At 34.4% G+C, this 14569-nt stretch overlaps 1 protein-coding gene across 15 annotated transcripts in view; it reads right to left on the bottom strand.

Moving 5' to 3' along the window:
- Positions 1-14569, bottom strand: part of ATRNL1 (attractin like 1) — a 419950-nt gene that overhangs the window by 272937 nt on the left and 132444 nt on the right. For all 15 annotated transcript variants that reach the window (XR_003075754.3, XR_003075755.3, XR_001467269.4 and 12 more), the window contains exon 20: positions 14407-14500. Coding sequence is in view for 9 of the 15 variants with exons in the window: in XM_421777.8 (XP_421777.4) it covers positions 14407-14500 (94 nt within the window). In the remaining 6 variants the exon portion in view is untranslated. The remainder of the gene's footprint in view (positions 1-14406; positions 14501-14569) is intronic.

Below are 14569 nucleotides of genomic sequence, written 5' to 3'. Positions count from 1 at the left end.
AAATACCTATAAGCATAAAATAATGACTAGACTTTCACAGCACCTAAGAGAACCTAGATGTGCTCCAAAGCTACACAGACTGCTCTAGAGAGGCTAATCCTAAACTATTAACTGTAACTAGGCCATGGCAATCAGTTCTGGGGCCAGAAATTACTGCCATGTGCATAGCACAATGGTGTACCACAGGCAGCAGACCATGCACAGGATGCTAGGCGAAGTTTAGGCTGAATACAGCAAACTGCATCCAGACTGTGGCTGCTGGGGAAAAAATTGTACATTGAAAGCACAGGAAAAATACCCTTCTTATAAATATATATTTGTTTTCAGAGGCATGAAATAACCTATGGAATATCATAGGGATCCAATCAAGTTATACAACATTTCTCTAAAAATGTCACGTACTTTAGTAGAAAATAACTATCTTAAGTTTTCTTGGCTATTGTACAGAAGTCTCCAGCAAAATTATAATTTGCTATTAAGCATACAGAATGTTTCATAAAACAAAGAGAAAACTTATCACTGCCTATTAAATTTCATAGAAATATCTTCCCACAGGAATTCTGGCTCAGTTAATGCATGGAATACTCTTTCATTACTTTGTTCTCTTAGAGAAACTTAAACTGCAAGGAGTTTTTGCTGGTTGTGCTATTTTATTTGTAAGTGATATTAAAAAACTTTCTTATTTCAATGTCATATGAGCTAACAAGCACACTGTTCAATACTGCCTGCCTTTCTGTTGTTCTCTTCAATGGTTTCAAACCTGGTGTTTATTACCATGCTCATTTTTCAAAATCAGGTAGAGCTTAGTTCACTCCTACCACAGAATGGGACTTCTTTATTTCTTGAAAATCTCTATTAAAAAAAATTTTTAAAAGAAGGAAAAAAAAGAGCTGTTTCCATACAGCTTCCATTCACCATTCAGCTGTCCTTGTAACCAGGTGAAACCATCTCCTGTGGGTCAATAATTATCAGAAACCAAGGATTTTCAGAATCACATACACATTTTCTGGTGTTATATTTCTATTTATATTACAGAAGAAGAAAAAGGGAAAAGGGAAAACAATAAGAATACATAAAATAAGATTATCCATAAAAATCAGTGTAATGCACCACAGGTCTTACTGCTTAAGGAAGCACACAAAAGAATGTTTGATACAAAAATTATTAGGTATGTAATACTTTGCCATAGACAAGTATTCATCCAAACCCCAATAATCATTAATTTCCTGATAATTTTAGACACGACCTTCACGAAACTTGAGGAGAAAATGGCAATACAATTTTACAGCTACCATTTCAGCATACTGCATGATGAAATAATAAAATATGAACAATAATATTTTAAGTGAATTATAATACAGTAAAAGCATTTTAATATACTATCACATTTATTATACTTTCTGTATAGTGAACCCCGCAGAAGACATTTTATTCAAGGGGCTGGCAATTTTGGGCATGCCATGTCTGGACTACTGGCCTTAGGAGACAGTACATGAGCACGAAGAGCTGTTGTAAGGGGATGTACTGGAACGCCCTGTGCAGTCCTGTGCTGCATGCTATGGGAATTATGAACAAGAACCTCCCAGCCTGTCCAAAGCCATGAGACTCTGTTACATTGCCACAGTGTGGGAAGAAAGCTATTCCATGGGAAGAAACTGTGCAGTATGCCAGGGGATGTCTATCTAGGCATCACACTGAGCCTGGGTTTCCCAGCATCTGCAGTGACAGAAGCTTTCCCCCCGTATGTACTCTTCTTTTTCATCCAACTTATTAAAACTTTTTTTTTATTATTATTATGCTATTCACTGTCAGGCCTTTGTTACTGAAACACAGGGGAATCACCCTTTCTTACACTTCCCCTCTGTCCCCTGCTGCAAAACAATTTCATAACGTTTATTAGTAGTAAGATGAGGTGGAGTTCTTATGAATTAAGGAAGTCTGCTTTAACCAGAATGAAAGATACTATTTAAACACTCCATTTTCAGCACAGTAAAAAGATAAAACTACATCTAAAACTACTCATGCGAGTATATATGCTAAGTTCTGATTAAATTTAGTTTTGTCTTTAAATCCAAACATACTTCATTACACATATCTATTGCTCTGCTTTAGTCACTAATTATGGTTCCAATTACAAAATTTTCTATTTGCTGAATTATTTCCTTATGAGCTTTCCTTGTAGTAATTTTTGTACATATTCCAAAAGACAGTACACATTTCAGCATATTTGAAGCATAATATATGCTTCATATCTGTGAATTAGGAGTTATACTGGTTATAATGTGTGCTATGAGGCTATGATCATTTGCTTTAAGTGGCAATAATGAATGAGTGGTTATACTCTGGCCTGCCTCCAGAGACCTAGCTCCCATTCGCAAGTACAGGAGGCATTTCCTACCAGGTTACATACAAGTACTCTGGTTTGGTTCAGTACAAAAGTGTTCATCAAGCTACTGACCTCATGGCCAGCTATTAACATTTATCCTCCAATCTCTCCCTCAGTTATCCATTCAAAAGTAAACCATTTTCTTCCACTCTCTCTGTATTTCCTGGAAGTTCAAGCTAAAAAGTTATGGACAAATACATAAAATAGTAACACTGCTCATGTTTACTACCAAGTTAATGATAATTGCTGGCTTTCTCTTCAAATATAAGATATGCTTTCAGAAGAAAATTATAACTAAGTTTCACAGGTTTTTATTTATTTTTTTAATGGATGAAAGGCCTTTTTTTTATAAGAATGTTTATAAATTGTCTTATGTTGAAGAGTAGCAATATGTTTGATTTTGTGCGCTGTATCAACATTTTTCAACCTTAAGTGTTAATGGATTCATACAATATGAATGTGAAGAATAAATATGAAAAAGGTTTAAGTAATTTATTATGTGCAAGTGGCAAGTTATCATTCTTAATATTAGGAGGCCAAACTCGAATTTTTACATGGTGTCCTCAAGTCACACGTTCAATATTCCTAGGTGTCTGTGGAATTTCTTACGAGTCATTCAGAAAGTATGTTGATAATATCAATTTATCATACTTGTTTTCCTGCGGCCTTTAAAACTGAGTTTTTGTCCATTGTACCATTTCAATATCTATTCCATATGTTCTGATAAATTCTTTCCTTGCCTAAAATTAGTCTTTTATGCACTTTTCCTTTACTCTCCCATCCCATACACAGCAAAGTCTATTAAGTTCATCTCTTACTGACAACCATTGTTCTACCATAACCACATTCAGCTTCAAGTCTTTGTTAATATCTAAGCTATCAACCCCATCTAAGCTGCACCGTCTTTTATTTGACTTTACTAAAAAGTGATACCAATTCAAAGAGATAGAGAAACATCTATTAAGAGTAGAACACACAGAAGTACATGGGTGGTTAAAATAATCATGAAGATAAATACATATGTTCGTTTTCCTCTGGTCCCTTACTATGAAGGGCCTCAAACTCCATTAGCCCATGGATAGCGCAAAGTCTTAGCCCAGATGACACTGATATTCCATTATGAAGCACCAAATAAGTGGAAATAAATGTTACTGTTTATTATGTCATGACAACAACTGTATATCAGCCAATACTTCTGGTCTTGGCTGGCTCTACTAAAAAAAGTTATCTTGCCTTTAAGAAGAAAACTTAAAATAAATGGCTGTAAAAGGGAAAGTGACTAAAAATCACACTATAGCCTCATGACAGGTTACTGCAAAGTATTTTACAACAGAAGTCCTGGCCTGTCAGTCTTGAACAGAGTTCAAACTCTGTTTATGTTGGTTTTGATGAGCATGCTGCAGAGAACTACCATGAACAGCAGTGCCTACTCATAGGCCAGTGCAGTGCCAAACAGAGTGTTTAAATCTGCAAGCACTCCCAATAACTTCCCAAAGGGCAATGCAAAAAATAAAGCACTTTTCAAAATAATAGGTACAAAATCACCCTAAACATTGACAGATTGATGAAAGAAAAATTGTTAGCTACTAACTTGCGATAGATTAGAATTCTATCATACCAGCTGGGAGTGACAATGAAAGACACTGTCCTCAAAAAACAATTCTATCATCCCATACTGCACCTTAAATAGTCAATCCTTCAACCCAAATTTTGTGATCAAACTACACTCTTAGGCTCTAAGTAACTATAGGATGACCACTTGTTTCTCTGTTAAAGTACATTCAAAATGAAAAGGAAACAAATAAAAAGAAAGGGAAAAAAGGCTGTAACAGAAATCTGTAGTGCATGCTTGGGACTGATGAATGTGGCAGATTAATAAGCCAAAAAAAAAAAAAATCAGGATTACAGAGTACTAAAATTTACTAAACAGGGACCTTTTCTGACGTCAGAGGTAAATGAAGAAAACCCAGGAAGTCATCCAAAAATCCTGTTTGGTAATCCAGACATACGGCAGAGGTGGGATATTACTGATGCAGAGATTGTGTGGGAACAGTTACGGCATAATCCCTTCACAAGTCTCTATTTCACCAGCCTTGAGCGTTTCTATTTTCTATCCATCATTTTCTGACTGTCTGTTGGGTTTGCTTCTTAACTCAAGCCTGCATAGGATAATAGGCTACAATTACATTAACCGCCTTTCATCTCAGTTTGAATTAAATTTGTTCTGCACGCCAGCATGAAAATCTGTCCCAAGTCATTTTGCTTAAGTCAAAGAATAATAAACTGCCACAGTAATAATACGGCCAATGGTTTTAATATTATGAAATATTCAGATTTTTTTTTTCCCAGAGAGATAAGCTCAGAATTAGTTCCCATAAAGAAAAGTTTCAGTTAAAATATTTGTCAGAAATAAATATGTGCATTCCACATTATGATGATTTTAAAAATATTTAAAATAGAATCCTACCCTGAATTGTTTTCATCTCTTCTTCTTTTCTTGTTTTTAGATCAGTTTTCTAATTTATGCAAAAGTAACGCTATAATTTGTAATATTGCACACAAATCAGAAAAACAAAATACTTTAACATCACTTGAAACAATTTTGATGAGAAACAAAGTACTTATCACATTTTCCATAAATAAAGGAGAGAAATCATCTGATGGAGCAGTGAAGAAATGCACTGAGGAAAATGTTGTTTTTTTGGCAAGATGAGACTGGAAAAATTCCAAAGACTTCACTCTGATTATATAATGCTTTCAGAGTATTCCAATGCATTATAGCAAATGCCTCAACCTTGGATCAAATCTACATTTTTAATTTTAAAATTCTCAAATGACCATTATGAGATAAGCTCAAAAAAAATGTTATCTTCTGTACTACAATTTTAATCCTTTCATCTTTGCTTGTACGTTCATTTTTCCTTCTGGCCTTTTAGTTTTAAAGGAAATATAACTGAAAACATTCCATGATCCTACAGTTCTACTTCAAAAATAGTTTCAGAGAAGAGTCCTAAACCACAAGACATTTTGAAAATGGCAGAATATTTTATAGGCCATCTTGTTTTCACTGATTGAAATAATCAAGAATATATTACCAAGAAGAATAAACATTTAAAAGAAAACAAAACTATTTATCTCAAAAGCAATAAATAAATAAATAATGACAGTATAGCAAAGGTTTAATGAAAGTCAATATCAAAAATAATGAAAAGGTATAAAATTAAAACCTTATATAGTTTTATCCTTTTTCTAGTCTAAGCAGGGTTGGAAAATGCATGTGATTTTTTTATATGTCAGGGTGATTTAAATAGAATCAGCTGAAAAAATCCATAAGTAATACTCAACAAGAAGCACAGTTTCTAAAAATAATAAGTAATGATTATCTTCTCCAAAGAATAGATTTACTGAATTCCCACTTCTAAATCTAAGAAGTATTTTATTTTTGCATGGATGGCACTGAACAGCAGTAAAATTCTTCAGCTGTTCAGATATGCCGTTATCTCTGCATTTATTCATAAACATAGAAGTGCTATCTCTCTTTAACATGAAGAACTGATTGCCTTAATTTATTTTTTTCTTTTTCTTTCTCTCTTTTTTTTTTTTTTTTTTTTTTTTTTTTTTACAGTCATGGTTTGTTACCTTCAGCTTTACCTCAGACTTTCTTTATCGACTCCAGAAAAAAAAAATTAGTAAAGAGGAGGAAAATGAATAAGCAAAATATCAGGAGAGAATGGGAGGAACTTCTGAACTACTTTTGTGAAAATGTTGCTACCATTCTCTATGTGATAATTTACAGTTATTGACCCAAGAGTAGAATAAAGAAGTAGTAAACCTTGCAATCCCAGATGCACACCAAATCAGGAAACATTCCCTCTTAAATGTCAGTAATAAGACCTTATTGTGCTGTTAAATATTTATCTGGATCCAGGCCAAAATCTGTGATTAAACCAAGAGCATACGTAAGAAAGGATAAAATGACCTAAACAAGAACGGGATTAGAGTTATTTTGAAGCATCTGTTAAGAAGTAATTGTGGTCCTCATCTCCTTCCGGATCTCCTAAAAACTCATTCACAAGCCAATTTTTTATTTATTTATTTTAAGCTAAACCTCCTTTATGAAAACTGATTTGTTAAATCTCTTTCAACATCTCTGACTGTTCCTTTCCCTTATAATTCTTGTCACTTCTCTGTGAGAAGACCAACAACTTATCCTCAGGGACAGTAAGCCCTTTGGACATGTTTGGCAATCCCACTGCTGTCTATTTGGCTTCCTGCTTAAATTGAATATTGTTCCATTTATCATAGCTCTGCATAACAGTAAATGAAGGAACAGTGTAGTCACATTTACACATCTGATTATAAAGTTGCTTTGATTTTAAATTAGACTCTCCTCGCTATTTAAAACAGCTTTTTCAGGTGAAGTATTTACTTTTGACACTTTGTTCTTTTTCAAAATTGCTGAAGAAATTCCTTTTCTTGTACTATCAACATAATAGATGGAGCTGGAGAACTAAAGCTGTAAATCAATCCCTCTGAAGTGATAATCTAATAAAACACTTGGGCATCACTGTTGAAGTTTAGGATATCATCAGTGCTCTTGGATTGCTTTATGCCTTCATAATCAAGCTCTCCAGCCCCATTATCTCATATGCTTGATAAAGAACACCACCTTTCCTCCTCACCCCCAGTTCAGCCACAAAATAATACAAAGATCAAAGCATGGAAAGGTTATGCAGCTTAATTTCTATTTTACACTTTCTAAAGGTGGTTCTTCATTACAAAAGATGAAAAACATAAGGGAGCATTTCTGATGTTAAGAAATTATTATCTTTTAGCTCATAAGATAGGATAAGTTCTATGCTATTTGTTGTCACTCTGTTTTCATTTGCCAAAAATACCTTACATGTGATGGAGAACTTGCTTTTAGCATCAATTCTTTGTTAGTTTATATTGTAAAAGTCAAAATATTACAGGTACTTTTTGGTAATAATGCATATGCTAAGGCAGAGATATATGTTTGGACATCAAATATTGATTGTTCTCTTTAAAACGTTGCACGGAGTATTCTTATCTTCATAACAGGGTGAAAAAGAGTATGACATTTCAGTTAGTCTATCATTCAGGCATTACAGCTTTCCAAGCTCTGCCTATTGAACTTGGGCCATGAGGACACAACTGAGCACAGGGTCTTCTGCAGCAGCTGCATAGTTGAGATGGAAAGCAGATGCAATATATAAGAAAGCCTGCATGACTTCAAAATGTTTGCACGTTCACCTATAGAAGAAAATGTGTTTGTTGTAACTGGAAGGCTCCCCAAAATTAAGATTCTCTCTAAGCTTAATTTAGCACTGTGTAATTGATGGGCTTACTCTATACAATTACCAGAAGCTTCATGAAAAATGGAAATGAAAAGTAACGCATTTCTCTCTCCTGTGTCTTAATACCAAAATATAGTTTTTAGTTCTATCTATGCATTACTTTAATACTTTATGTGAAAATTTCTTTTTAACATGCTCAACAACTACTAAAGCAATTTAAAATTAATAACTGGCAGCAAATTGAAGCAAAACGTTTTTAACTTCACCACTAGAAATACACCTATTGTAGCTAAATTTTCATCTATATGTAAAGGTATACAAATTGACTAAAAGGGAAAATAGAAAATGAAAACAGCAGTAGGAAGATGCATATTACTTCTATTAGTGACCATAAGAGCAGAAGAAAAGCAATTTTTCCATCACCAGGAGATTTTAACAAACAAATGGTTCTACCAGTACTCCTCTGACCTAGCATTTCCTTATTCCTGTATGAAAACCAGCTCTGTATTCCTTTCTTAGTGAATAAAACCAATAAATATCAGAAGCCAAAGCTGATAGGTATATCTGTCAGTAACGTTTTTCGGGACAAAATAGCTTTATTTCATTTACTGCTTTGAAAAAAATTGAAAATGCATTCAGAAGTAAAAACAGGACATGATATTTTGTGCGTGAACATTCCATATCATCAACAGTAAGAGGCTCTATCTTAATTTTCAACTTCGCTGTGTGCCGATAGCTTACAGAGGTGCTCTGTGCTACCACTGGTATTTTCCCAATGCTACCTAGTTGACTTTTCTTAGATTAATGATGAACTGATTAAAAATCAGATTAAAACTGATGTATATTTTAACGGTAGCAATTCTTGTATCAGTTACTAATGACCATACTAATGGCTTATCAGGTATATATTGTAAGCCCAGAACTACACTGCATGGAAAATAACAGAATGGACAATAATTTACTCAAAGGGTAATATTTGATAATGTTGAAACAGAAGTCAGAAGGACTGTGGATCTATTAAGAAGAATGCAAGTGTCACAGAGCACTTTGTGCTCCATAATGATTTCTAATAGAGTCTATTATTTAAATCTTTAGGGGGAAAAAAAAAGTCCTTTCCTTAAATGCTCTCCTTCCAAAAAAAAAGTATCTTTCTTCCCTTCTGCTCCATAGCTAATTGTCCACAACTGACTTTGGTAGAAGTATTCACCAATAATAATAATGATGCAGATACTATAAAATGAAACCCATTGGATGTAATCAGTCACTATTTAGCAGCATATAGAAGAAATATCAAAGGCTGCTACCTCAAATATCTAGTTTTAATATTCTCAACTCAGTAGAAAGTTTTTTCCTGAAAGCAGCATGAGTAGCCAGAAAAGCCACCAATTTCTTTTTTTCCCATCTGTACAAACAGATCCCTTATGTTTGACCAAAACAGTAGGAAGACAAAAAAATTCAAGCTGAATTGGAAATCTGTATCATTGTTTCTCTCCTTTCTTTCCTGCACCAAATATTCTAACTTCTAAAATTTAAACTGAGGTTTTGGGTTAAAAAAGAGGATTAAACATTGTCATCTGAGATTTAGGATTTAAAACTCTTAAAGTCTGCTGGAATTAAGTTATGGTGTAAAGTCTGTAAGTAGAAAGATTTAATTTCAAAGAGGGACAACTACATAGGGACAACACTGCAGTTTCACTGACTCTTTTAGAGGGACACGATAGAACAAGTACAGGATCAAAACTGAATGTATCAGAGCCCAAATCCACACAGACGTGTGCGGTAATCCTTCTTATCTCACAACCAAATTGTTAGATGCCCAATGGCTTGAGTAGAAATCCCAAATCCAGACTGAATGCTACAGCTGCCTATACAGCAGACAGGTTGCAGTCTGGTACCAAGGGACAGCACAACTGTGGAGTTTCTTAGCAGTCATTAAAATTGTTCTGGTATGAGTGTCTGAATAGCTATAAACTACAGATCCAAAGCATTTACTGGACTTAGGCAAGTATACACTTTCTCTGAAGAGAAATAGCTGAGTCAGAAAACTCACCAAGCAGATGCAAGACATTTATGACATCAGGTAGAGCAGTTGTTAATATCTCAAAAAAAAAAAAGCTGGAACTGGACAGTGGAAATAGTAGATACTGAAGCCTTACAATGACAAGGTACATGGGACCTGAGTACAGTGAGGCACTGAAATTCATTAACAATAAAAGCAAAAAGATACTCTAGCAGAGACTAATCCATAGATACTGTCCTATCCAGGACAATCTATATGCTATAGTATTTGTTAAGGTTCCCACGAACAATTACAGAGTTTAGTCCAACCACAGCAGTATGAAAAGAATGGAATAACTTTATTAATGTTTAACAGAGATAGTGACCATGATACTCAAATTGGGTCTATTTATTTACAGTCCGTGGGAATCCCAATATCGTATTTGGGCAGTAAGAATAATATAAGGGGATGGTTATTAAAAAACCCATATATTTTTTTTTAAAAAAAAAAAACCTTAAAACTTAAGTTTTAACAGCACATTATGGCCCTGGGACCAAGGTGAAGCATCGTGTTATGCTGATATGTCTGCTTTAATGTTATCCCTAAGCAGCATGCAAAGCCAGCCCCAGCCATGCAACTCTTTTCTGTTTTTAGCATTACAGAAGTAGATTCAGAATCCACCAACTACTTTCTAAAAATGAGAATAGACGCTAAGGTGACAACTTCACTGGATACCAAAGATCATATACTCAATAATAAAGCAGTTTTGTGGCACTCAGTATTCCTCCTTGTTCTCTCCTCTGTACATCTTCCATGTGGCAAAGGCTGTCCTGTTTTTTCCTCTAGTATAAGAGTAATTAGCCATTATTATCATCCCCACTACATATATACATAAATACAATCATTTAGGAAAGAATCTAACTTAAAAGTCAAGAGCAAAACTACTTCATTCTCGTGAAAGAAAAATTCTCTTTCCCCAAACTGTTCCCATTTTTCCAGACAACTAGTAGTGAAGTCAGAAAGGCAAAAGGCATATTTCATTGGAAGATCTCAGCAAATTGCATGTAACATTTTAAATTCCACTCCTGGTAAGAGACATCTTGCTAATATAACTACTTTTACATTGCAATATAAATACTGCATTGCTCTCCAGATTAACACATTCACAGCTGACCAATAAAGTACCATTATACAAAGCTCTTGGCTAAGTGTTGGCAACTGTTCCATAAACCCATAGCTCCTTCTCATTTCTTCACTGAGAAAATTGTTTGTATTCAAACTCCAGTTCTCCATTTAACAGCTGGGCAATTTTCTGAATAAAATGCAATGTTTGCAATGTAACAATTCTTATGAAAAGTGTTGTTTCATATCTACAGGGTCCACAGTTCAAAGATCCCAGAGAGCTTCTGAACTTTACACACCATATACTGAATATAGCAAAGAACATGAAGCGAGGCTACTGCAGTAGAAAAATCAACAAAAAGGCAGATAGTGACATACAATACTGCCAAAAACTCATTAAAAATACTGCACAAAGTCCCTTCCAAATCATAAGCTTTATTTTTCCTCATATTTTAGATTACATGCTATCACAAATATTTCTAGTTCCTGATATTTGCCTTGTGAGTTTTTAAGACATTAGAGAGCACTTGCATCATGTTCTGAAGGTTTGATACTAGAAACGTTGTTTAAATGAAAGCTACAATTAAAGCAAAATGATCAATGCTAGGAACATGATTTTTTTTTTTTTAATAAAAAAGAAAGCATCTCAAGTCCTTGATAGATATAGTAATGGTTGCTCCAGGTAGAGCAGAAAATTAGTATGTTTAAAACATCTTCAGTGTTGAAGTGGGAGTTTTATTTTATTGTTCTCCTTAGCAGCATAATAATCTAGCTGTTCACCAACTAGCTGAGGGCTTGAACCTTTCTCCTTACAGAAGTTAGATAACATTTTCATAGACTTAAAGAACATAGACAGATGCTAAATCCACACGGATCTGCATATCATTTTTTGCTGGAATTCTCCTTGAAAGATCAGAGCTAACGGAGTAACACATGTAGGGATGGGAAGGACAGAAGTTTTCATCTCTATGGATAATTCAAAGCCCAGACTCAGCAGGAACAAAGAGGAAACAACCTCATGTCAAACATCCCATATGTAAAAGTAATGGTGGAATATGATCAAATGGCAAAAGAAAGGCAAGACCTTGGAAAGAATGATATTTAATAGGGTTACCTCTAGTATTTTAAAACACTGCATATTATATTTTTGAACTTCATGTTAGAAAAGCACTGCTCAATATATTAACTAATGTTTAATGGATTCTATCATCTAACAGGAAAAATAATTTCTTCCATATAAAAGCCTGCTTTAGTCAGCTTTCAGCAGCTACAATCTCCGTGTGTATGCTTGATAAAGTTTTAATTAAGTTAATTTGTTACATGATTGTTGTCAACTTTCCCCCTACTGGAAAACGCAAAAGAGAATGCTGAGAGGAAACAATGGGGAACAAATTTTCTCTACTATAAGCAAATAAAGCAGCAGTGCTATTAATAGAATAGTGCCTTTTACTCAGAATGCAGTATGCTTTTACCTGTCTGTCTTGTCTGGTGAGAGGAATTACACAACTCTTGGAAGGGGACGTACACAGGAGAGGACAGCTGGATATTTCTAAATCTTTTGGTTTTTTTTCCTCTGAACACCAAATAAAAAGGATATATTTTCATTACAAAAATAGTATTTCTTCTAACTCTTCAGAATCATGACAAAAAAATTGTCTGAATGCTCAGTATGATTAAAATGAGCAAAATATTACATTTTCATAAAAAAAATAGCCTGGATCTATGCATTTTTTACTCTTAAATTTACCTTTCTTACAGCTACATAAAAGACACTATGAAAAAATTAAAAAAAAAATGTTTATTTTCACTAACATCTCATTACAAAAGTCTTAAAGATTTGTTTTTGTGCATTGTTGTTTTTTTGTTTTTTTTAATAATTTTAAAAAATCAGCCAGTCAGAGCACACAATTTGCCAGTCCCAAGACAAAAACTACTTGTTTGCTCTGCAGATTGTTACAGCTCTAAGGAAAAAAAGTGTGTGTCAGTAGGGTCGCCTTGGTTTCCTAAAACCTCTGCCCCTAAAGCACAGCATGTACTGCACGTGGCACACAGCCACAAAATCACCAGAGAGAGGGAGGAACAAAGGAAGGGAGAGAGAGAGAGGGAGATAACATACAGCCCTGCAGCTAAGGCTTTCTAATCAATAGGGCTCTTGACAGGAATATACATCTAACTTTCACACAGCTAGAGTTTCAAACTTTCACAGAAATCCTTATTCTAGAAATTACAGGGTTATAGGTTTGCTGCTGAGATTTCACAACAGCCCATCTAATAAGTGGCAAAAACCATTTTATCTAGAGCTACGGAGAACAGTATTCACACTTTGTTTGAATCAAGAACATATCAAAGTAATAAATATGAGTGAAGCATTGACTTGACTTAAAATCTTCCTTGCCTTCAAGATAACAACTGCGTATATACTCTGATAATATGACACTTTCAAAACAGGTTTTGAACATAAGGGTAGTTTTTCTCTGGATAATAGTTTTATATACCTGTTTAGAATCATAGAATCATTTAGGTTGAAAAAAAAAAAACACAAAACTCTAAGTTCATCAAGTCCAACTCTTAACTTAGCACTGCCAAGCCTACCACTAAAAAACATACCATCTACATGGCCTTTAAATAACTCCAGGGATGGTGACTCAGTTGCTTTCCTGGGCAGTCTGTTCCAATGTTTTCACAATCCTTTCAGTGAAGTCTATCCTAATATCCAACCTAAGCCTTCTCTGTAGCACCCTGAGGGCGTTTTCTCTTGTCTAATCACTTGTTGATTGGGAGAAGAGACTGAGACCAATCCCTGCGTTTCTACGACCTCCTTTGATGTAGTTGTAGAGAGAGAGGTCTCCCTTGAGCCTTTCCTCCAAGCTAAATAGCACCAGTTCCCTCAGCTGCTCCTCATAAGATTTTTATTATCCTTAAAGATTTATACCTTTAACGTTTATTAAAAAAACACACAGAACTACTTTTTGGGTGCCTCTGTGTACTACATAGAATGAATTGAAAGAAATATCTGTAAGTGGAAGGCTATTCATAGTTAGTTATTTCTCCTGCTAAACAAGCAATTTCAGTTGTTCCTTGCTCTTAGTCCTCTCTCTATCTCAAGCTGCAAACTCCTTCTCTAAGCAGACAATAAGCTATTCGAGTACGAAACACAATAAACTACCTGTACATTACAGATCTATACAATCCACTCTCCTGTATGTGGAAAGATGTGGAAAATCTTCTAAAATACTGTGTCCACATTAACACGTTTCTAAAATTCTAAAAATCTAATTACTCTAGATCCTGAACAATATATTTGACAAACACAATGAATACAATTACCAATTTTGCAGATATTTTAACTTAGTATCCACAAATTGCATAAAGGAAGGAAGACACATACAGCTACTTCCTTTTACAATACTTTAAAAACCTGTAGTGTATGCAAAATGTTACTAATATTTCTGATGTTGATCTTTAAGAAATGACTATATAACACTGAACTTCAAAATCCAAAGAAATAAAATTATTTTTTAAAAAAGAAAAGTGTTACTACTGAATTACAGTAATTTCAGGCTACATTTAATTGTACTCACAGTTGACACTGGTCTCCTTTGATGCCTTTAGTTGTACAGAAACATTTTCCTGTTTGCATGTGACAAATATTTGCATGTCCACTGCACGTGCAAGCTATAAAATCAAAAGGGAACAGTGTGATTTATTCACCCACATTATACAACTAATGAAATTTTCATTGAT

Source organism: Gallus gallus, chromosome 6 (assembly GCF_016699485.2).
Source record: "Gallus gallus isolate bGalGal1 chromosome 6, bGalGal1.mat.broiler.GRCg7b, whole genome shotgun sequence".
Lineage (NCBI taxonomy): Eukaryota > Metazoa > Chordata > Aves > Galliformes > Phasianidae > Gallus > Gallus gallus.
The sequence above is the reverse complement of the archived record's forward strand: the minus strand, read 5'-3'. Positions and strand labels throughout refer to the sequence as shown.